The 21,658-nt window shown below is 37.2% G+C and overlaps 2 protein-coding genes across 6 annotated transcripts; both read left to right on the top strand.

Annotated features, from left to right (window-relative positions):
- LOC109823685 (protein S-acyltransferase 8-like) lies at positions 519-18,267 on the top strand. Of its 4 annotated transcripts, none has more exons than XM_020390017.1 (6): positions 519-629; positions 13,050-13,151; positions 14,159-14,344; positions 15,791-16,093; positions 16,768-17,001; positions 17,577-18,267. In XM_020390017.1, exons 2-6 carry the CDS (start codon positions 13,113-13,115, stop codon positions 18,129-18,131), a joined length of 1,317 nt encoding a protein of 438 aa, XP_020245606.1. In that variant the 5' UTR covers positions 519-629; positions 13,050-13,112; the 3' UTR covers positions 18,132-18,267. The 4 variants fall into 4 exon arrangements, with proteins under 4 accessions (XP_020245606.1, XP_020245609.1, XP_020245608.1 ...); XM_020390020.1 differs by lacking the exons at positions 13,050-13,151; positions 14,159-14,344; positions 15,791-16,093; positions 16,768-17,001 and adding exons at positions 1,600-1,785; positions 3,135-3,437; positions 4,171-4,404; positions 4,983-5,371 and having other exon boundaries at positions 520-731; positions 18,035-18,248; XM_020390019.1 differs by lacking the exons at positions 13,050-13,151; positions 14,159-14,344; positions 15,791-16,093; positions 16,768-17,001; positions 17,577-18,267 and adding exons at positions 1,600-1,785; positions 3,135-3,437; positions 4,171-4,404; positions 4,983-5,716 and having other exon boundaries at positions 521-731.
- Positions 6,941-11,832, top strand: LOC109823687 (fe(2+) transport protein 1-like). 2 transcript variants are annotated; one of them, XM_020390021.1, is made up of 4 exons: positions 6,941-8,415; positions 8,513-8,662; positions 9,055-9,331; positions 11,780-11,832. In XM_020390021.1, the coding sequence occupies exons 1-4, from the start codon at positions 7,864-7,866 to the stop codon at positions 11,815-11,817; spliced, it is 1,017 nt and encodes a 338-aa protein (XP_020245610.1). In that variant the 5' UTR covers positions 6,941-7,863; the 3' UTR covers positions 11,818-11,832. The 2 variants fall into 2 exon arrangements, with proteins under 2 accessions (XP_020245610.1, XP_020245611.1); XM_020390022.1 differs by lacking the exon at positions 11,780-11,832 and having other exon boundaries at positions 9,055-9,589.

The raw sequence follows: 21,658 nt of genomic DNA, 5'->3' as shown, positions 1-21,658 counted from the left end.
TTCAAAAACAACCTTCGAACAAATGCTACAGTAAAGAAGAAGGAGACGGTGGACCCACAAGCAAGAAATAGGTGCAATTTAGGGTGCAACGGAATACAGGTTATTTTAGGACGTCGCAGACTCTTCACTCGCTCTGCCAGCCAATATTCTGAAAAGAGACCCCGTTCTTTTGGGTTATTTGTATATGGACCCCTCGCACTTGGGTATTTGCAAGACTGACCTTCATATATTAGTGTTGGCAAAACTGCCCCTCACATCATCCATTTTGAAATAAATGCCCCTAAAATCAAGAAACCATCAACTTAGTCAATAAAAATTAGACCATATTGTTGATGTTTTCACATTTAAGATACAAATTATCCTATTAAAGTTGGTGATTGCTTAGTTACGGGACAAATCTTTTGAAAATTGATTACTAAAGGTGTAATTTGTAAATACTAAGATGTGGGGGCTATGTTTGCAAAACCTTAATTATTGTTCTAACTGCTCTCTTGGGATTGAAATTTCGAAAACCCCCCAGAGCATAAAGTTAGTAATAAGACGAGAACAGAAAACAAAACCCTAATTTTTTTTCCCCCTTTTGCTCTTTCAAAATTGAGAGCATCACCAAAACCCAAGGACGAAGTAAGATGCACGAGTTCCAAATCTTCGATTCTCTTCCGGCGTAGTTCAGCTTCTGGTTCGGTTTCTCAATGGCGAAGCGAGTTTATGAGGTTTGGAAAGGGAGCAATGTAAGCTTCTGAGGCTTTATTCTACCATTTTTTGGGGTTTTAGTGCAATTTAGCATCTGGGTATGTGTTAATTGTTTAGGATTTGAGCTGGGTAGCGTTTAATTTGATGTTTTTTTTTTGGATTTTAGCATCTGGGTATGTTCGCTCTATGAATATTTGATGGAATTTAGTGTTTGATGCGATTGAGGAGTTGTGGATTCATGGTAGTTTAGTGCTATGTGTTTTCTTTGGTTTGATTGTGTGAAGTTCAATTCTATGATAGAAGAGATTGTGAGCGGAATGAGATATTTGGCAAGTACACAAACTTTGGTTACTAGATGTTAAGTTATGCATTCATTTTAATGAAATAGGAATTCTTAGATGTTATAGTCCATTCAAATGCTGAACACGTACTTTGGTAGTCACTTAGTGTTTTTAAGAGAAAGGATGGGGTCTCAAACTCAAAAACCTGAGCCTGTTTATTTATTCATCAAACAGTTGGTAGTTACTTAGTTGTATCGGTAAGGAAAATGAGTGGCAGATTAGAGATGGATGTAGCTGAAAACGTAAGGGTTGTATGTTAAGAGTGAATCTGTCTGCGTTTGGGATTATGATTCCTTATGCCCGTCACTATCTTGCAGGCTTGTTTATTGATTTGAGTTGCATATTTTGGAAATTGGTTCCAAGAGCATTTAGTATATACCATATACTTATACCTCAAAACTAATAGCGTGTAAGTTGTAAGTCATAATTTTAGCTCATGCTGAATTTTATTAAAATGTATTTTTTCCTTTCTCTTTAATGCTTATGTATTGTGTCACACACGTGGCTGCGTGTATGTGTGTATGGACTGTAGAGTGAGAGAGCTAACTCTTTCTTCTCGTTGCAGGTATTTTTCTTTAGCGGGAGGTTGATATTTGGACCTGATGCTCAGTCGTTGCTCATCACAATTTCACTCATAGTGGTTCCCATTGTAATTTTTTGTATATTTGTTGCAAGACATCTTCTTCATAAATTTCCTGCGTATGATGCTGGATATGCAGTAATGGTGGTTGCCATAGCATTTACTATCTATGTTAGTCTTCTAAACTTCTTATGCTTTTTGTAGAGAACTAATGAATCTTTTTAGATTGGACAGAATTCTAATAGGTATTATATGCTAGTGTTGATATTCAAATTTGATCTAAATTGTTTTTTAGATTGCAGTCTTAGGTGATTATCTAAGTGCATTAGCATGTATTGCTTATGCATTTCTATCCTTAAGTTCTTAATACTATTTATTATATAATTAACCTCGGTATCTGTCCTGAACAAGATGTTGGATAACACACTCTCTATTGTTACATACTTTCCTGGAAATCAGCTTGCACTTTATTCTTGTCCTTCCATTCTGATCTACACTTATTGAACAAGGATTATCCAATAACATCCAAAGTTGGTAACAATTTACGAGTTGGTTAGTAGCTGATAGACTATGTTGCATTGAAACAGTTACGGGTACAAGTGCAGGTGCATGTAGCCATGTACTGGACACGGGAAATTTGTAAAAGGTAGCATATGGGGACACAGACCCAAACGATGCTTTAGAATTATAATTTCAAACCACATATAGTCGAGACGAACCCAGCTCATGTCCACAAGTTTTGCAAAGTGAATACGAAGCATAGGATATATGTCCAAGAGGAGTATAATGAGTGTTTTAAATTAAAACATAAACTATATAATAGAGCGCATGTGTAAATAATGTATGCATATACTCGAGGAGTCTGGTATGTGTTGGTGTTTGGTACGCGTCGGGTATGGGTATGGCTTCACAATAGAAGCACCTAGGTAACATAGTTGATAGACCTTGGGAGCAAGTAAGCTTACAAGCCTAGCTTTTTATCCCACAAGAAAGACTGCACTTTCATGCTGCTACAGATTTAACTTGTAACTCTGGCGTATGCTACGTAATTGGAGTTTCAGTATATAATTGTGCTTTAGTCCTTGATTTGCAATTGAATGCCATTACTATAGTCAGTATTGGAAAATCTGTTGCTGGTAATAAATCATATAGATGAAAAGGTAGGGGTAATCGTTGTTGTTTTAATTGCCACTGAAGGCATCAAACCTTAAGAAGATACTGGTAACTATTGTCCTATCTATAAAATGAGGATACTCTATCCAAAGTTAAGAGTATTTAGTTTACCATGCTATATGAACAATTGATTTACAATACATCTTATTGATGTTTGGCTGTATTCTGCAGTTAGTTAAAGCTAGGTTCTTATACCTAGTTTAAGAAATTTCTGTTAACAAAATACTTGTTTGCAGTTCTGTTGTAAACTGTTGATATTCTTCCCAGTATCATGTTTTTCTTGTATTATCTTATGCATGCATATAAATATAAACAGTTATTACTTCTGTGGTACTTATGCTATGTAGGTGTTGTTGCTGTTGCTCCTTACTTCAGCTCGAGATCCGGGTATTATTCCACGTGCGTCACATCCTCCTGAGGAAGAGTTCTCTTATGATACTTCAGCTCCAATTGAAAGGGGAAGGCACACGCCGAGCCTGCAATTTCCTCGAACAAAAGAAGTGACGGTTAACGGCATGCCTGTGAAAGTAAAGTACTGTGATACTTGTATGCTTTACCGTCCTCCACGTTGTTCTCATTGTTCAATTTGCAATAATTGTGTGGAGCGCTTTGATCATCACTGCCCCTGGGTCGGGCAGTGTATTGGACAGGTAACCCAACTTGGCCGTGTTTTATATTTAAGTATACAAATCATGGTTTTACTTATTGCTTTCTACTTGAAAATCTGATGTTGTTCCTCATTCTGCTAATTTCTTGCAATCTTGATATATTGCAGCGTGTGCATAATGGGAATAATTTTTTTAATCATCAAGCTTCTTGCATAATAATTTTTCATTTTTATGGAATTCATGTCTTACAAATTCAGGGTAGCTTCAGTTCACCATAAAGAAGGATAATGACACTGTTAAGTTTGTTTGTGCATGTCCAAGGAAGATACTGTTGAATGCATTGATTATTTTAAATCTTTTGTTGTGTTTCTATTCTATTTTCCCCTTTCCTCTTATTTTTCTTGCTTTTCCCTTGTCCTCCCTCTTCTCTGTTTTCTTCAGGCTCTATTTTCCCCTTTCCTCTTATTTTTCTTGCTTTTCCCTTGTCCTCCCTCTTCTCTGTTTTCTTCAGGCACATATGTGTTATGCTGGTGTGAATCATACATTACAGCGAACTGCCTCATTTTCAATACTTTAAAATATGAGATGACTTGCATTAAACTTTTACCTCTATGCTGAAGCTTGTAGTTACATGTTTCAATCTTACAGTTTCTGATACTAAGCCTCTTCTTTTATAGATAAAAAAGTTATCCGAGTTTTATATATATTATCCTTCATAAGTATTCTGATATGTAAATGTGCTTATTGGTTACTTTTGTGCCTCGTCTTCTCGCAGAGAAACTATCGGTACTTTTTCTTCTTCGTGTCATCCTCAACCCTTCTCTGCATATTTGTGTTCTCAATGTGTGCTTTGTACATCAAGTTTCTCATGGATGAAGATTATCCCACGGTTTGGAAGGCACTGAAACATTCCCCTGCATCTGTCATACTCATGATATATTGTTTTGTCTCTCTATGGTTTGTTGGTGGTCTTACAGGGTTTCACTTATATCTCATTGGTACTAATCAGGTCAGTTTCATCACACTGGCTTTGTATTTACTTTACAATTGTTTTGTTCGTTGTGAACTTGTTTTCTTTTCATATGATGCTCCTTCGTTTTGGTTATGTAACTCAAGAGTGTTTTGTATAGTTGAACTACAGAGCTAAATTCTAGACCTTTGTCAGAGTGAATGACTTGAATGGAAAGCAAACACTTATCAGTTATCACCATAATTGCCTGATACTGTAAAACGAACGTCTGTTGTTGGCCATAACAAACACCTATTGATAACTAAAACAAACACCTAGTGTTAGCTAAAACAAACAAATTTGCAAGTTGTAGTTGCAAATTGCAAAATTTTAAAACTGAATCAATCGGCTACACCCTTACAGCTACATGTTACAGCAGTTACAATAACTGTTGGTGCATGATAGTGGTACTTGTGCTGCAAATACATTTACAACAAACGAAACAGCTTCTCAGTAGTAGAATTCTCCGATGATGATGATGATGATGTTTGTCGCATAACACCACTGTTGTCTATATCACATGTTGACCTTATCGCTATTATTAGTTTTGGATTGATGTTTACTGCATTATTCTTCAGACAACCTATGAAAATTTCCGATACAGAGCCGACAACAGGCCCAACGTCTATAACCGAGGTTGCATCGCCAACTTCTTAGAAGTTTTCTGCACCAAGATAAAACCATCAAAAAACAATTTCCGCTCCTTTGTGCGCGAAGAAACCCCAAGACCCCTCGTCAGCCGGTCTAGAGAGCCAGAATCAGAGACGACCAGTGAGCCACGATCCAAAGTCGAAGACGATCTTGAGATTGGCGGAGAGTTATTGAAGATATCTCGTCGCCGCACCTCAGGAGAAGTTGCTGATGAGGAGTTCGACAGGAGAAACAGTAACAGCGTGCACAGTGTTATATCGGAGTCAGAACTTGTTTTGTCACAGAGAGCTGAAGTACGGAACTCGAGCTGGGGGAGGAGAAGTGGGAGCTGGGAAATGTCATCGGATATCCTTCCGGTGACCTCTCCAGTCACCGGAGCTCCGGTGGCATCTCTAAGAGAAGGGGATCCCTGAAAAGTTTGGAGGGGTTCTCTCTTAGCGCTGTTCTTGTTATACATGTATGTAATTGTTTCAATTTGGGGTAAAAGGATTTGAAATTTCAGGAAGCTGTGGCTACCTTATGTAGTTTTTTGGTTTTTTAGCGTTGAGACTGGAATTTGGTGACAAGTTGATTCTTTTCTGTAATATATACTGATGTTGAATCTCCTGATATGTAACCTTCTGATCTATTTTCTTGCTCCTAAACTGTCTTCAGTAAATTAGTTGGGGTGCAGAGGCTATTTTATTATATTTGTAGCGAGGAAGGTCAGAACTCCTTGAGTATTTGGTAATTTCTTGGTTATGTAGTAGCTTTTTCCCATGTCATATCTATCATGAAAGCTCAAGAATCATCTTTTTCTGGAGAATAGTACACTTTACAGCAATACACGGAAACTTCTTTTGCTAAAGTCATTTTCATGTTGGGCCACATTTATTTGATACAATGCTTCCCTCTTCTTCACGTACTTTAATTAGTAAGGGTCCGGCCGGATTCTCTTTAATGTTGATTTATTGTGGACGATGCCTACAATCGTCGGTTGGGTGGGATAATATTATTGACTTGATAATTAATATCATTTATGGGGTTTATAATTAATATCATTTATGTGGAAGTTCCTACGGATGTTTGATAGCTATGTGCTGAATGCATTGTCTAGTTAGCCCACGAGTGGAGTGGTGCAAAAATTTATGAATTGGTTAGCCCACGAGTGAAGTGGTGCAAAAGCTTAGTGAATTTTGTTAACAGTATTAGTTTGTTCAATTACTGACACAAACTGCGCGCGATGTTTAATTACAGGCGGAGTACGGGTTAAAGATGAAATCAATCTTGGCCTTCTTCTTCGCGACTACAACCCCATTCGGCATTGCGCTTGGAATAGCACTGACGAACGTGTACAGCGACAGCAGCCCGACAGCCCTCATCGTCGAGGGATTGCTAAACGCGTGCTCGGCTGGGCTGCTGAATTACATGGCGCTTGTTGATCTCTTAGCTGCAGATTTCATGGGTCCTAAACTTCAGAGCAGCATCGGGCTCCAGTTGTGGTCGTTTGCGGCAGTGCTCTTTGGCGCTGGAGGCATGTCTCTCATGGCTAAATGGGCCTAATATAAGCTAGTTAATTGAATTGTTAGGTGTATCTAGACACTGCTAAAAAACGGAGTATGCTAGACAGAAAATTCCGTCTAGGAAAGTCAATCATGATTATGATTTGTTTAGATCATGAATAGATCGAGAGATTAACATTTTTTTTCTATTTTTTGGCTAGTAAATGTAGTTTAGATTGGGATTTTTTAACTGTTAAGTGTAGCTGTGATGCAGGGATAAATTCACTTCATACTCAATCATGATTGATTTTATCATTTAGGGGTTGATTATGAATTGTTTTGAATATAGACCAGAAATAAAAGACGTCTATGATAGGTAATTTTCTACTAGTGCATAGATGTCAAGTTATTTAGGTATTTCCACAATGCACGAATTAATTTTTAAAACGTGGTCAGAGATTTTTTGTTCTGCTGGCGTTTTCTAAAAACTAAAGACAGATCTCCACTAAAATTTGACATAATTTGTTCATGTCTAAAACTATGAATATTTGTCAAATTAATTGATAAAGAAGTGACTCCATATCCGAATTAACTATAATCTGCTGTGGATTTCAGATACGAGAAAAAAATTAGCTGGAATAAGAGGAGGGGGGGAAGTAAGATTATTATTCTTAAACGATCCAAAATTTTAACCCTACGGTTAAAAATTCCCACCCACCACCTTTACCACTCATTCCATTCACGCTCACGCCGCATTTTACCTTCCAACTTCTCCCCCCATCCGTACAGCACACTCCCGCGCGTGCCTCCTTCGGGAAAACACACGCCGTACTCAAAATGCCTAACCCACCCTTCAAACTCTGTAGACAAAAACAGTTTTGCTTGGAGAACTACGTAGAAAGGAGAAGAATTAAAATAAGAGGAAGGAAAAGTAAACACCCGAGTACACTGTATGGCTTTGAGTGAAACTGGAATCAACTACATTATTTGAGGGCTTAGGGTCCCTTTTATACAAATCAAAGTGCAACGGTTTCCTTGCTAATCTCTTGGCTACGTTGCTTTCTAAAGGGAATAGGTCAAACTAGTGACTAGATCAAATGCAGAAGTAAATACAAAAAAAAAAAATAACGTTTAACAAGATTAATCTAACAAACTCTACCTTATCCACCGCCTAATCACCACAAACTCAACGTAGATCAGTAGCAAATACAAGGGCAAATCAGTCCAAAGAACCATTTCAAAAATTATGCTCCCGATAATCTCGACAGTAACTCAGTCTCTATAAATCCTACTAACTAGATCCCTAATCACAACCCCTAACCGAACGATGTCCCCCAAAATATCCACCCTCATCACCACCACTCTCCTCCTCCTCGCCAAGTCCGAATGCGACACGTCGGCCCGCGGCCAATGCTTCAACAAACCCGAAGCCCTCCGGCTCAAACTCATCGCAATCGCCGGTATCTTGGTAGCAAGCATGATCGGCGTCTGCCTACCGCTATTCTCCCGCTCAGTGCCGGCCCTGAGGCCCGGCGCCAACATTTTCGTGCTCGTCAAGGCGTTCGCCTCCGGCGTGATTCTTGCTACGGGGTACATGCACGTGTTGCCCGACTCGTTCGATGATCTGCATTCGCCGTGCTTGCCTGAGAACCCCTGGAGGAAGTTCCCGTTCACGACTTTTGCCGCGATGCTCTCCGCGTTGGTCACGTTGATGATCGATTCGCTTATGATGGCGAGGTTCAATATAAGGCATAGCTGTGGACCTGCGTCGGCTGTGGATCACGAGAGTCAGAAGAGTAAAGAGAGAGTCGCGGCGAACGGAGGTGGTAAGGATTTGGCACAGGATCCGACGATCGCTAGGCATCGGATTGTAGCGCAGGTGAGCCAACATTTCTGATATTTTTGTTGTAATTTTGGAAGCTTTTTCATTTTCGATTTTTTTTTTTTTTTTTAATTTTGTGGATGAATTTTTTTAGGTTTTGGAAATGGGAATTGTGGTTCATTCTGTGGTGATTGGGTTGTCAATGGGGGCATCTCAGAGTCCTTGTACGATTAGGCCTTTGGTGGCTGCGCTTTGTTTTCATCAGCTCTTTGAAGGAATGGGTCTCGGTGGTTGCATCGTACAGGTAAGGCTATCTTTAATTTTAATTTCATCTACGTATTCTACTATGCAGTTATTTTTATAGCATGTACAGTTTGTTCAATCTTTTCAAGTTTAATAGGAAAGTTTTGAAATGGTTAGTACTGGCTACTCTTGATTAAAAGTATTTTGATCATATCCTCATTAATTACCATCTTGAAACCACAAGCTGATCATAATATAACTAACAGCAGAGACCTGGCATTAATAACTCACTTTAATGCTATACCGAGGTTAAATATAACGCGTGATTTTCTATGGACGTCATTCATAGCCAGCTTACTTATAGAAATCGTACTATATATACTCTAAATTATATGTTAACAGTATTAGTTTGTTCAATTACTGACACAAACTACGCGCGATGTTTAATTACAGGCGGAGTACGGGTTAAAGATGAAATCAATCTTGGCCTTCTTCTTCGCGACTACAACCCCATTCGGCATTGCGCTTGGAATAGCACTGACGAACGTGTACAGCGACAGCAGCCCGACAGCCCTCATCGTCGAGGGATTGCTAAACGCGTGCTCGGCTGGGCTGCTGAATTACATGGCGCTTGTTGATCTCTTAGCTGCAGATTTCATGGGTCCTAAACTTCAGAGCAGCATCGGGCTCCAGTTGTGGTCGTTTGCGGCAGTGCTCTTTGGCGCTGGAGGCATGTCTCTCATGGCTAAATGGGCCTAATATAAGCTAGTTAATTGAATTGTTAGGTGTATCTAGACACTGCTAAAAAACGGAGTATGCTAGACAGAAAATTCCGTCTAGGAAAGTCAATCATGATTATGATTTGTTTAGATCATGAATAGATCGAGAGATTAACATTTTTTTTCTATTTTTTGGCTAGTAAATGTAGTTTAGATTGGGATTTTTTAACGGTTAAGTGTAGCTGTGATGCAGGGATAAATTCACTTCATACTCAATCATGATTGATTTTATCATTTAGGGGTTGATTATGAATTGTTTTGAATATAGACCAGAAATAAAAGACGTCTATGATAGGTAATTTTCTACTTGTGCATAGATGTCAAGTTATTTAGGTATTTCCACAATGCACGAATTAATTTTTAAAACGTGGTCAGAGATTTTTTGTTCTGCTGGCGTTTTCTAAAAACTAAAGACAGATCTCCACTAAAATTTGACATAATTTGTTCATGTCTAAAACTATGAATATTTGTCAAATTAATTGATAAAGAAGTGACTCCATATCCGAATTAACTATAATCTGCTGTGGATTTCAGATACGAGAAAAAAATTAGCTGGAATAAGAGGAGGGGGGGAAGTAAGATTATTATTCTTAAACGATCCAAAATTTTAACCCTACGGTTAAAAATTCCCACCCACCACCTTTACCACTCATTCCATTCACGCTCACGTCGCATTTTACCTTCCAACTTCTCCCCCCATCCGTACAGCACACTCCCGCGCGTGCCTCCTTCGGGAAAACACACGCCGTACTCAAAATGCCTAACCCACCCTTCAAACTCTGTAGACAAAAACAGTTTTGCTTGGAGAACTACGTAGAAAGGAGAAGAATTAAAATAAGAGGAAGGAGAAGTAAACACCCGAGTACACTGTATGGCTTTGAGTGAAACTGGAATCAACTACATTATTTGAGGGCTTAGGGTCCCTTTTATACAAATCAAAGTGCAACGGTTTCCTTGCTAATCTCTTGGCTACGTTGCTTTCTAAAGAATAGCTCAGCTAGGCTGTGTTTGGCAACGGGTTAAATAAATGGATAAGGGGGTTTAACCCTCCATTAGCCTGCCAAACAGAAAATAAATCCCAAGGGTTAGTTAACCCTCACGTGAGCCCAAAACTCCATTTAACCCGTGAAATGAAGGGTTAACAATTCCTCGTAGATAGGCGGAACAAGGCTTGTTCCGCCTTCTCACGCAAGGGCAGGCGGTGGAATTTTGCCGATTTGGATCTTGGCAGCGGAATTAAGGGAGGCAACGATCTTTCAGTTACAGGGTTTGATTCGCAGCAAGCAATTTCTTCCCCAAATTTGTTCCCCTCTACTTAATTCTTTCCCTCCATTTTTTCCCTCTAAAAGTTTCCCCCTTCTTTTTCCCCAGCTGTTAATAGGAATATTTTAGGGGGAGCCAGAGAGGAATTTTCAACCGATTGGGATCTCTAGTGACGGGAGGCAAAGAAAAGAGAGGTAAGTAGATTTTGCAATATTGAATTGGTTTCCAAATCTTTGCCATGCAATCGATTATGTTCATATGAATCTCTTTGGTTGATGGATGTTTTTTGCTCTTATAAAAAGCATGCTGGAGGATGAAATTTATGGCTTTTATTGCTGTCTTTTCTTTGAGGGATTAGGCTTTATTGGTTGATGTAATCTAGAATATTTGATTACAATTTGATTACAGAAGTTATATATGTAAACAATATAAGTTATTTACAATTGCTACAATTTGAGATTGTGATGCTACAATTTGATGGACCAAAAGTCTGAACCATTTTATTACAATCTGGAACTACAAATGAGAGAGACAAGAAAGAGACTCCATTATTTACAATTCCAGATTGTGATGCTACAATTTCAGAAAATATCATTACGAACCATTTGATTAATTGTTTGTATACTAAAGAAGCTGGCAAAAAAAAAGTAAATTGAAACGTTCCTGAATTGGAGAATTTGGGTTGATTTCAAAATATTCTAGCTTCTTAGTTGCAGAGTTTGACCTCTTCTTCTTTGAAATTGATCTACTTGGTTCTCCTCTTTGCTTGATAGCTTTATGAAATATCTCATTATTTGCTCCTAGCTGATAATAATTGATTAATTTATTGTTCAATTGATTAACTTCTTTTAAAATTCTCACTAATGATCTAGAATGGCTAAGAAGAACTTCATAGCACAATCTTAACCCGAATTACATGCTGAAATGCTTTTGTTTCTTACGTGCTGAAATTTACAAAAGAATTTTAGCGTAGTAACTGAATATGTCAGAATGTAACTTAACATGCTGGAATGTTTTTGTTTCTTACATGCTGAAATTACATACATGCTTGTGTGCGTACATGCTGAAATGCTTTTGTTTCTTACATAATGCCCTATGAATTTACTGAAAGAGTGCATGGCTGTTCTTTCTTTCAGAGCATGATTTGAGATTTTCAGAAGGCTTACTCCATTGATTACTTGTGGTATCTTATTGGTAGGTTAGTAATTGAAAATGAATTCTCCGAATAGTGACTTTCTTATTGTCAGACAATTAAATTTTGATTTTCCTGTTTCAAAGATACTATTACCTGCAGGATGTTTGCGTGCGTACATGTTTGGGGTATGCAGCTATTTCTTAGAGGCTGGAATTAGAGAGCCTGAAAAAAATGGAAAATTCACTTGAAGTTGCAATGGAAAAATATGTGTAGATTTGAGAGAGCATTTGAGGATATTGTATGGGTTGGTAAATTAATTGTGTTTATGATGCCTCAATGAAAATTGACTTTCCAGATCATGTGTTTTTAAAATGCCACAATGAAACAGAGGTTATGCCTGCATGGGGGACTTCAGTGCAGTATTGGTTATATTTGCCAGACTATCTATTACATCCTTATGCTTGTGTCTGGCTGATGTTAGCTATGTTGTTGTCTTGGTTCTATATGCCCAGTACAAGCATGTCAATATTTTTCCAGTCCTAATGATTTGTTTGCAGCTTGTCAATATCATGTAGTTATGTTTGTATATATGGGAAATGGCTGTAAAAGTATAGATGAATGTGTTTTCAATATTAAAGTCTGCATTCATCTTCGAAGCTAAGGGCTAATGACATTATACTGCATGGTAGCAACAAATTGTGGACATTATACTGCATGGTCTGCGTTCATCTAATGTGCTTAAATTCCTTATCCTGTCAAATGTAGAAAAAATCTTAGATTTCCAAGCAAGTTTATGAATAACACCTGCATTTGAATTGATTCATTAAAGATATGTTATGCTATGCTTCACCTAATTAGAGAATACTGACTACTTGTTAATTTCATGAATTTCGTGCATTCAAGACAAGAGTGCTTGCTGCTATGCATTTTGTTAATTACTCTTCCACATGGTTATGAGTAACACCTGCTATGCATTTTGTTAATTACTCTTCCATATAGTTTTGTTTATGCTTCTGGGGAAGGGACTAAATATGTGATGCTGTGAGATAGACAAATGTTAATGCCTACATTTAGTTAACCATTCATAGGGGAGTCTCAACCTTTTTGGAGTCTATTTGGACTAGGATATTTTTTGTTAAAGATATGATTTGATAAACAGCCAAGTGAAATTTAATGGTCCCTAAAAATGATGTCAGGTTCATACTTTTGAGCTTGTTTAGCTCTCGATTGTTGGTCTGGAGTTAAGTTGTGAGCCCCAAGGACGAAGTAAGATGCACGAGTTCCAAATCTTCGATTCTCTTCCGGCGTAGTTCAGTTGCTGGTTCGGTTTCTCAATGGCGAAGCGAGTTTATGAGGTTTGGAAAGGGAGCAATGTAAGCTTCTGAGGCTTTATTCTACCATTTTTGGGGGTTTTAGTGCAATTTAGCATCTGGGTATGTGTTAATTGTTTAGGATTTGAGCTGGGTAGCGTTTAATTTGATGTTTTTTTTTTTTTTTGGATTTTAGCATCTGGGTATGTTTGCTCTATGAATACTTGATGGAATTTAGTGTTTGATGCGATTGAGGAGTTGTGGATTCATGGTAGTTTAGTGCTATGTGTTTTTTGATGGAATTTAGTGTTTGATGCGATTGAGGAGTTGTGGATTCATGGTAGTTTAGTGCTATGTGTTTTCTTTGGTTTGATTGTGTGAAGTTCAATTCTATGATAGAAGAGATTGTGAGCGGAATGAGATATTCGGCAAGTACACAAACTTTGGTTACTAGATGTTAATGCATTCATTTTAATGAAATAGGAATTCTTAGATGTTATAGTCCATTCAAATGCTGAACACGTACTTTATGCATTCATTTTAATGAAATAGGAATTCTTAGATGTTATAGTCCATTCAAATGCTGAACACGTACTTTGGTAGTCACTTAGTGTTTTTAAGAGAAAGGATGGGGTCTCAAACTCAAAAACCTGAGCCTGTTTATTTATTCATCAAACAGTTGGTAGTTACTTAGTTGTATCGGTAAGGAAAATGAGTGGCAGATTAGAGATGGATGTAGCTGAAAACGCAAGGGTTGTATGTTAAGAGTGAATCTGTCTGCGTTTGGGATTATGATTCCTTATGCCCGTCAGTATCTTGCAGGCTTGTTTATTGATTTGAGTTGCATATTTTGGAAAATGGTTCCAAGAGCATTTAGTATATACCATATACTTATACCTCAAAACTAATAGCGTGTAAGTTGTAAGTCATAATTTTAGCTCATGCTGGATTTTATTAAAATGTATTATTTCCTTTCTCTTTAATGCTTATGTATTGCGTCACACACGTGGCTGCGTGTATGTGTGTATGGACTGTAGAGTGAGAGAGCTAACTCTTTCTTCTCGTTGCAGGTATTTTTCTTTAGCGGGAGGTTGATATTTGGACCTGATGCACAGTCGTTGCTCATCACAATTTCACTCATAGTGGTTCCCATTGTAATTTTTTGTATATTTGTTGCAAGACATCTTCTTCATAAATTTCCTGCGTATGATGCTGGATATGCAGTAATGGTGGTTGCCATAGCATTTACTATCTATGTTAGTCTTCTAAACTTCTCATGCTTTTTGTAGAGAACTAATGAATCTTTTTAGATTGAACAGAATTCTAATAGGTATTATATGCTAGTGTTGATATTCAAATTTGATCTAAATTGTTTTTTAGATTGCAGCCTTAGGTGATTATCTAAGTGCATAAGCATGTATTGCTTATGCATTTCTATCCTTAAGTTCTTAATACTATTTATTATATAATTAACCTCGGTATCTGTCCTGAACAAGATGTTGGATTACACACTCTCTATTGTTACATACTTTCCTGGAAATCATCTTGCAATTTATTCTTGTCCTTCCATTCTGATCTACACTTATTGAACAAGGATTATCCAATAACATCCAAAGTTGGTTTATTCTTGTCCTTCCATTCTGATCTACACTTATTGAACAAGGATTATCCAATAACATCCAAAGTTGGTAACAATTTACGAGTTGGTTAGTAGCTGATAGACTATGTTGCATTGAAACAGTTACGGGTACAAGTGCAGGTGCATGTACTGGACACGGGAAATTTGTAAAAGGTAGCATATGGGGACACAGATCCAAACGATGCTTTAAAATTATAATTTCAAACCACATATAGTCGAGACGAACCCAGCTCATGTCCACAAGTTTTGCAAAGTGAATTCGAAGCATAGGATATATGTCCAAGAGGAGTATAATGAGTGTTTTAAATTAAAACATAAACTATATAATAGAGCGCATGTGTAAATAATGTATGTGTATACTCGAGGAGTCTGGTATGTGTTGGTGTTTGGTACGCGTCGGGTATGGGTATGGCTTCACAATAGAAGCACCTAGGTAACATAGTTGATAGACCTCGGGAGCAAGTAAGCTTACAAGCCTAGCTTTTTATCCCACAAGAAAGACTGCACTTTCATGCTGCTACAGATTTAACTTGTAACTCTGGCGTATGCTACGTAATTGGAGTTTCAGTATATAATTGTGCTTTAGTCCTTGATTTGCAATCGAATGCCATTACTATAGTCAGTATTGGAAAATCTGTTGCTGGTAATAAATCATATAGATGAAAAGGTAGGGGTAATCGTTGTTGTTTTAATTGCCACTGAAGGCATCAAACCTTAAGAAGATACTGGTAACTATTGTCCTATCTATAAAATGAGGATAAACTCTATCCAAAGTTAAGATAAGAGTATTTAGTTTACCATGCTATATGAACAATTGATTTACAATACATCTTATTGAAGGACACAGTGATAGCTGAGATGTTTGACTGCATTCTGCAGTTAGTTAAAGCTAGGTTCTTATACCTAGTTTAAGAAATTTCTGTTAACAAAATACTTGTTTGCAGTTCTGTTGTAAACTGTTGATATTCTTCCCAGTATCATGTTTTTCTTGTATTATCTTATGCATGCATAATTGCATATAAATATAAACAGTTATTACTTCTGTGGTACTTATGCTATGTAGGTGTTGTTGCTGTTGCTCCTTACTTCAGCTCGAGATCCGGGTATTATTCCACGTGCGTCACATCCTCCTGAGGAAGAGTTCTCTTATGATACTTCAGCTCCAATTGAAAGGGGAAGGCACACGCCGAGCCTGCAATTTCCTCGAACAAAAGAAGTGACGGTTAACGGCATGCCTGTGAAAGTAAAGTACTGTGATACTTGTATGCTTTACCGTCCTCCACGTTGTTCTCATTGTTCAATTTGCAATAATTGTGTGGAGCGCTTTGATCATCACTGCCCCTGGGTCGGGCAGTGTATTGGACAGGTAACCCAACTTGGCCGTGTTTTATATTTAAGTATACAAATCATGGTTTTACTTATTGCTTTCTACTTGAAAATCTGATGTTGTTCCTCATTCTGCTAATTTCTTGCAATCTTGATATATTTCAGTGTGTGCATAATGGGAATAATTTTTTTTAATCATCAAGCTTCTTGCATAATAATTTTTCATTTTTATGGAATTCATGTCTTACAAATTCAGGGTAGCTTCAGTTCACCATAAACAAGGATAATGACACTGTTAAGTTTGTTTGTGCGTGTCCAAGGAAGATACTGTTGAATGCACTGATTATTTTAAATCTTTTGTTGTGTTTCTATTCTATTTTCCCCTTTCCTCTTATTTTTCTTGCTTTTCCCTTGTCCTCCCTCTTCTCTGTTTTCTTCAGGAACATATGTGTTATGCTGGTGTGAATCATACATTACAGCGAACTGCCTCATTTTCAATACTTTAAAATATGAGATGACTTGCATTAAACTTTCACCTCTATGCTGAAGCTTGTAGTTACATGTTTCAATCTTACAGTTTCTTACAGTTTCTGATACTAAGCCTCTTCTTTTATAGATAAAAAAGTTATCCGAGTTTTATATATATAGTCCTTCATAAGTATTCTGATATGTAAATGTGCTTATTGGTTACTTTTGTGCCTCGTCTTCTCGCAGAGAAACTGTCGCTACTTTTTCTTCTTCGTGTCATCCTCAACCCTTCTCTGCATATTTGTGTTCTCAATGTGTGCTTTGTACATCAAGTTTCTCATGGATGAAGATTATCCCACGGTTTGGAAGGCACTGAAACATTCCCCTGCATCTGTCATACTCATGATATATTGTTTTGTCTCTCTATGGTTTGTTGGTGGTCTTACAGGGTTTCACTTATATCTCATTGGTACTAATCAGGTCAGTTTCATCACACTGGCTTTGTATTTACTTTACAATTGTTTTGTTCGTTGTGAACTTGTTTTCTTTTCATATGATGCTCCTTCGTTTTGGTTATGTAACTCAAGAGTGTTTTGTATAGTTGAACTACAGAGCTAAATTCTAGACCTTTGTCAGAGTGAATGACTTGAATGGAAAGCAAACACTTATCAGTTATCACCATAATTGCCTGATACTGTAAAACGAACGTCTGTTGTTGGCCATAACAAACACCTATTGATAACTAAAACAAACACCTAGTGTTAGCTAAAACAAACAAATTTGCAAGTTGTAGTTGCAAATTGCAAAATTTTAAAACTGAATCAATCGGCTACACCCTTACAGCTACATGTTACAGCAGTTACAATAACTGTTGGTGCATGATAGTGGTACTTGTGCTGCAAATACATTTACAACAAACGAAACAGCTTCTCAGTAGTAGAATTCTCCGATGATGATGATGATGTTTGTCGCATAACACCACTGTTGTCTATATCACATGTTGACCTTATCGCTATTATTAGTTTTGGATTGATGTTTACTGCATTATTCTTCAGACAACCTATGAAAATTTCCGATACAGAGCCGACAACAGGCCCAACGTCTATAACCGAGGTTGCATCGCCAACTTCTTAGAAGTTTTCTGCACCAAGATAAAACCATCAAAAAACAATTTCCGCTCCTTTGTGCGCGAAGAAACCCCAAGACCCCTCGTCAGCCGGTCTAGAGAGCCAGAATCAGAGACGACCAGTGAGCCACGATCCAAAGTCGAAGACGATCTTGAGATTGGCGGAGAGTTATTGAAGATATCTCGTCGCCGCACCTCAGGAGAGGTTGCTGATGAGGAGTTCGACAGGAGAAACAGTAACAGCATGCACAGTGTTATATCGGAGTCGGAGCTCGTTTTGTCACAGAGAGCTGAAGTACGGAACTCGAGCTGGGGGAGGAGAAGTGGGAGCTGGGAAATGTCAGTTTTGTCACAGAGAGCTGAAGTACGGAACTCGAGCTGGGGGAGGAGAAGTGGGAGCTGGGAAATGTCATCGGATATCCTTCCGGTGACCTCTCCAGTCACCGGAGCTCCGGTGGCATCTCTAAGAGAAGGGGATCCCTGAAAAGTTTGGAGGGTTCTCTCTTAGTGCTGTTCTTGTTATACATGTATGTAATTGTTTCAATTTGGGGTAAAAGGATTTGAAATTTCAGGAAGCTGTGGCTTATGTAGTTTTTTGGTTTTTTAGTGTTGAGACTGGAATTTGGTGACAAGTTGATTCTTTTCTGTAATATATACTGATGTTGAATCTCCTGATGTGCAACCTTCTGATCTATTTTCCAGCTCCTAAACTGTCTTCACTAAATTAGTTGGGGTGCAGAGGCTATTTTATTATTTTTGTAGCGAGGAAGGTCAGAACTCCTTGAGCATTTCGTAATTTCTTGATTATGTAGTAGCTTTTTCCCATGTCATATCTATCATCAACTAGGGGTAGGAATAAAACGTCTGAGCGGCGGACAAATAATTCTTCACTTGATTAAAAAGGGTAAAATTGTATTTTTATAAAGGGTGATTATTTTTTCCGCTTTTTTATGTTCTTTCTTTCTGGAATATTTTATGCAGTTTAATAAAGAATGGTGTGTTTCTCTTTTGTACACCCTTTCTGTCTAGAACATTTTATGTCACTCAAATGTCAGGAAATGAAAATGGAGCCTACATAAGTGAATATCTTTTTAATACTTTAGAAAAAATTGCTTCAAGGCCCCAAATTCATATTTTCAATGTGCCTTAGCCCCCCCAACTTTCAAACATGTGCTGCAGCCCCCTTTTTGAAAAAATTATTAAAAGCCCCTCTCCCCAAGTTCCCATGCAAACTCCATACACAATCCCCATTTTACCCTCCCCTACACCCCCTCCTCCTCCTCCTCCGTTCCCCCTCTGCCTCCGCCCCGCCTCCCTCCCCTCCCCCTACACCTCCTCCCCCCCCCCGCCTCCCAAAATGTTAACTCTTTTCTGTAACATGTTAACTCTTTTCTGTAAAATGTTAACTCTTTTCTGTAACATGTTAACTCTTACAGGTAACATGTTAGCAGTAAGAGTTAACATATTAGCTGTTAGAGTTAACATGTTAGTTGTAAGAGTTAACATGTTAGCTGTAAGAATTAACATGTTATCTGTAAGAGTTAACATATTACAGAAAAAAGTTAACATTTTACAGAAAAGAGTTAACATGTTACAGAAAAGAGTTAACATGTTACAGAAAAGAGTTAACATGTTATAGAAAAGAGTTAACATGTTACAGAAAAGAGTTAACATCCACTGACATAAGAAAGAGGAGGATAATTCGGGATTTAAGTTAGCTGATATGTCTAATCATGAGCTGGTATGTCTAATCAACTGTTGAAATGAGCTGGAATCATGATGGAGGAGTGATGGAGGGGCTTGGACATATTTTTTTCAAAAAGGGGAGGCTAAAGAACATTAAAAAAATAGGGGGGCTGGGGCACATTGAAAATATAAATTTGGGGCCTAGAAACAATTTTTTCCAATACTTTATGTTATAAAATATAGAGAGAGGAATATATGTACATTCTAAATAGAATGAAAATCATATGTTTTTATATCACATGCATTCCCACGTGTCGTATTGCTAGTACTGCTACGTAATGATTCAAGCAAGGGCTATCCAAAAAATGGATGAGTGGTGGACGTGACATCTTTCCTACTATGATTGAAAGGGTAAAAATATAATATATCGAGAGATTTTGTCCCTTTATTGTTTCTAGAACATTCTATCCCTATTTTGCCATAAACATAGATAATTAAAGTATATACATTTTTTTCTCTTAATTGCTTCTAGAACATTTTAATCAATTTGTCCACAAATGTAGATAGAGTCTATATGATTTTTTTTTATAAAAAAGGTTTATGTAAATACATAAAATTTAATTAACCAAATCAAGTTACAAATAAAAAATAACGAATCAGAACTATGATTTAAAAAGGATTGTGGTCAAAAAATACGATTCAAATAGTAAATGATTTAAGGTAGATTACAAATAGTCACGAATTCAAATCCCTGCACCATTTATCTCAAAAATAAAAATCATATATTTCATTCAAATCAGTTAAACAAAACTTTACTATTTTCAATGCATTAATTTCCGTGAACAAGCGTATAAAATTTTAAGCAATAATTTTCTTTGAGCTAAAAGGATGTCATTATCAGTATTGAATTAATTTCGATAAATTGTTTTTTTTTTTTTACGTGCGGAATGGACGTGCCCGTGATCTAGTGTCAACGTTTGTCAAATGTCATACAACTTACATGGAAGAAAATGATATGTCTTTGATCATTTCATCTATTATAGTTCCCGTTTGTCAAATGTCATACAACTTGGAGTATCCTATAGAGTTCAAGGGGTTGAAATTTGCATACGAGGAATTAAATCTTCCAACTTTGACAAACTTGGGCATGATTTCAGCTGCACCATCAACTTGTATATATATAGCACTTCAAATAGTAGTATTAATTTTGATATAGTCTATAGTTTCCAAGGGGTCAAAGAGAAAAACACAATTTTTCTTTGCCTTTTTTGACTATGTACACCTTTTGTGGTTGTTTTCTTCGCCCACTCAGTCTTGCTTCCTTTGAAACGGATATCTTCCTGTATTTCTGGGCCAGTCTCCGACCTTGTTTTAAAATAGAACAAGCCCTTTTTTATCTTCTCAAATAAGTGAAAAATAAAGAAAAAGGAACATGATTGGAGAAAAGTTTTGCCATTTAATTAAAGTTTAGTTTTTGTGCAGATCGAGAGCTGTCGAACATGCTTATGGAAAAAGATAAAAGATAATCCCACTGAGAATGTATTTTAATATTGTTGGATAGCAGATTTCTAATATGTTTCCTAATTTGTTTTGGTAACAGGTTATTTGGATTCCTAATCTGTTTTGGTAACATGATTCGATCTAAATCTGTTTTGGTAACAGGTTATTAGGATTCCTAATCTGTTTTTTTTTAGAATTCATAGTATATTTATGATTTTAGGATTTCTATACATACGGAACAATTGGAAGAGAGAATTGAGAAGAAAATTGGGGATATTTGGAGCACAGAAAAGATGTATTTTTTGAGCTATTGGTTAGGGTTTTGTTTGGAGAGAATTAGAGATTTGTTGGTGAGATTAATTGGTGAGTTTGAGTGATTTGTAATCTCAGTTTGTGCTCTTCTTCTCTATTAGTAAAAAAAACTCTATCCCCTTTTTGCCCCGTGGACGTAGGCAACTTGTCGAACCACGTTAAAATTGGTTGTTTGTGTTTGTGGCATTGATTTGATTCATTTGGCCTTCTCTCGACGTTCGTTTGATTTGATTTATCGTAGCACGTTGATTTGGTTGTTTGGCTTCCGCAACACTCAACAAATATGACACGTGTTCTTACGCGTATTTTAAAGATGTTGACTATACTGATATAATATTATAATTATGCTGATATTTTAATTGCTAGTACCGGTATTCATTGATTTCACTGCGTACTGATCTAAAATTAGTGATTAAACTTATGTCATGTTGGCCTTTCTGTCTGAATGATTGACTCTCTAAATGATTATTCAATGATTTACGAGGCTCTCAAGTTTGCTTTGCTCTCTTTTTC

The sequence above is a fragment of the Asparagus officinalis genome, chromosome 9 (assembly GCF_001876935.1).
Source record: "Asparagus officinalis chromosome 9, Aspof.V1, whole genome shotgun sequence".
NCBI classification, from domain to species: Eukaryota; Viridiplantae; Streptophyta; class Magnoliopsida; order Asparagales; family Asparagaceae; genus Asparagus; species Asparagus officinalis.
The sequence above is the reverse complement of the archived record's forward strand: the minus strand, read 5'-3'. Positions and strand labels throughout refer to the sequence as shown.

Excerpts from the sequence above, each read along its gene's own strand:
- LOC109823687 (XM_020390021.1), top strand. The coding sequence starts at position 7,864 with ATGTCCCCCAAAATATCCACCCTCATCACCACCACTCTCCTCCTCCTC. Across the intron at positions 8,416-8,512 it reads GGCATCGGATTGTAGCGCAG|GTTTTGGAAATGGGAATTGT; the intron begins GTGAGCCAACAT and ends GAATTTTTTTAG. Across the intron at positions 8,663-9,054 it reads TCGGTGGTTGCATCGTACAG|GCGGAGTACGGGTTAAAGAT; the intron begins GTAAGGCTATCT and ends GTTTAATTACAG.
- LOC109823685 (XM_020390017.1), top strand. The coding sequence starts at position 13,113 with ATGGCGAAGCGAGTTTATGAGGTTTGGAAAGGGAGCAAT. Across the intron at positions 13,152-14,158 it reads AGGTTTGGAAAGGGAGCAAT|GTATTTTTCTTTAGCGGGAG; the intron begins GTAAGCTTCTGA and ends TTCTCGTTGCAG. Across the intron at positions 17,002-17,576 it reads ATCTCATTGGTACTAATCAG|ACAACCTATGAAAATTTCCG; the intron begins GTCAGTTTCATC and ends ATTATTCTTCAG.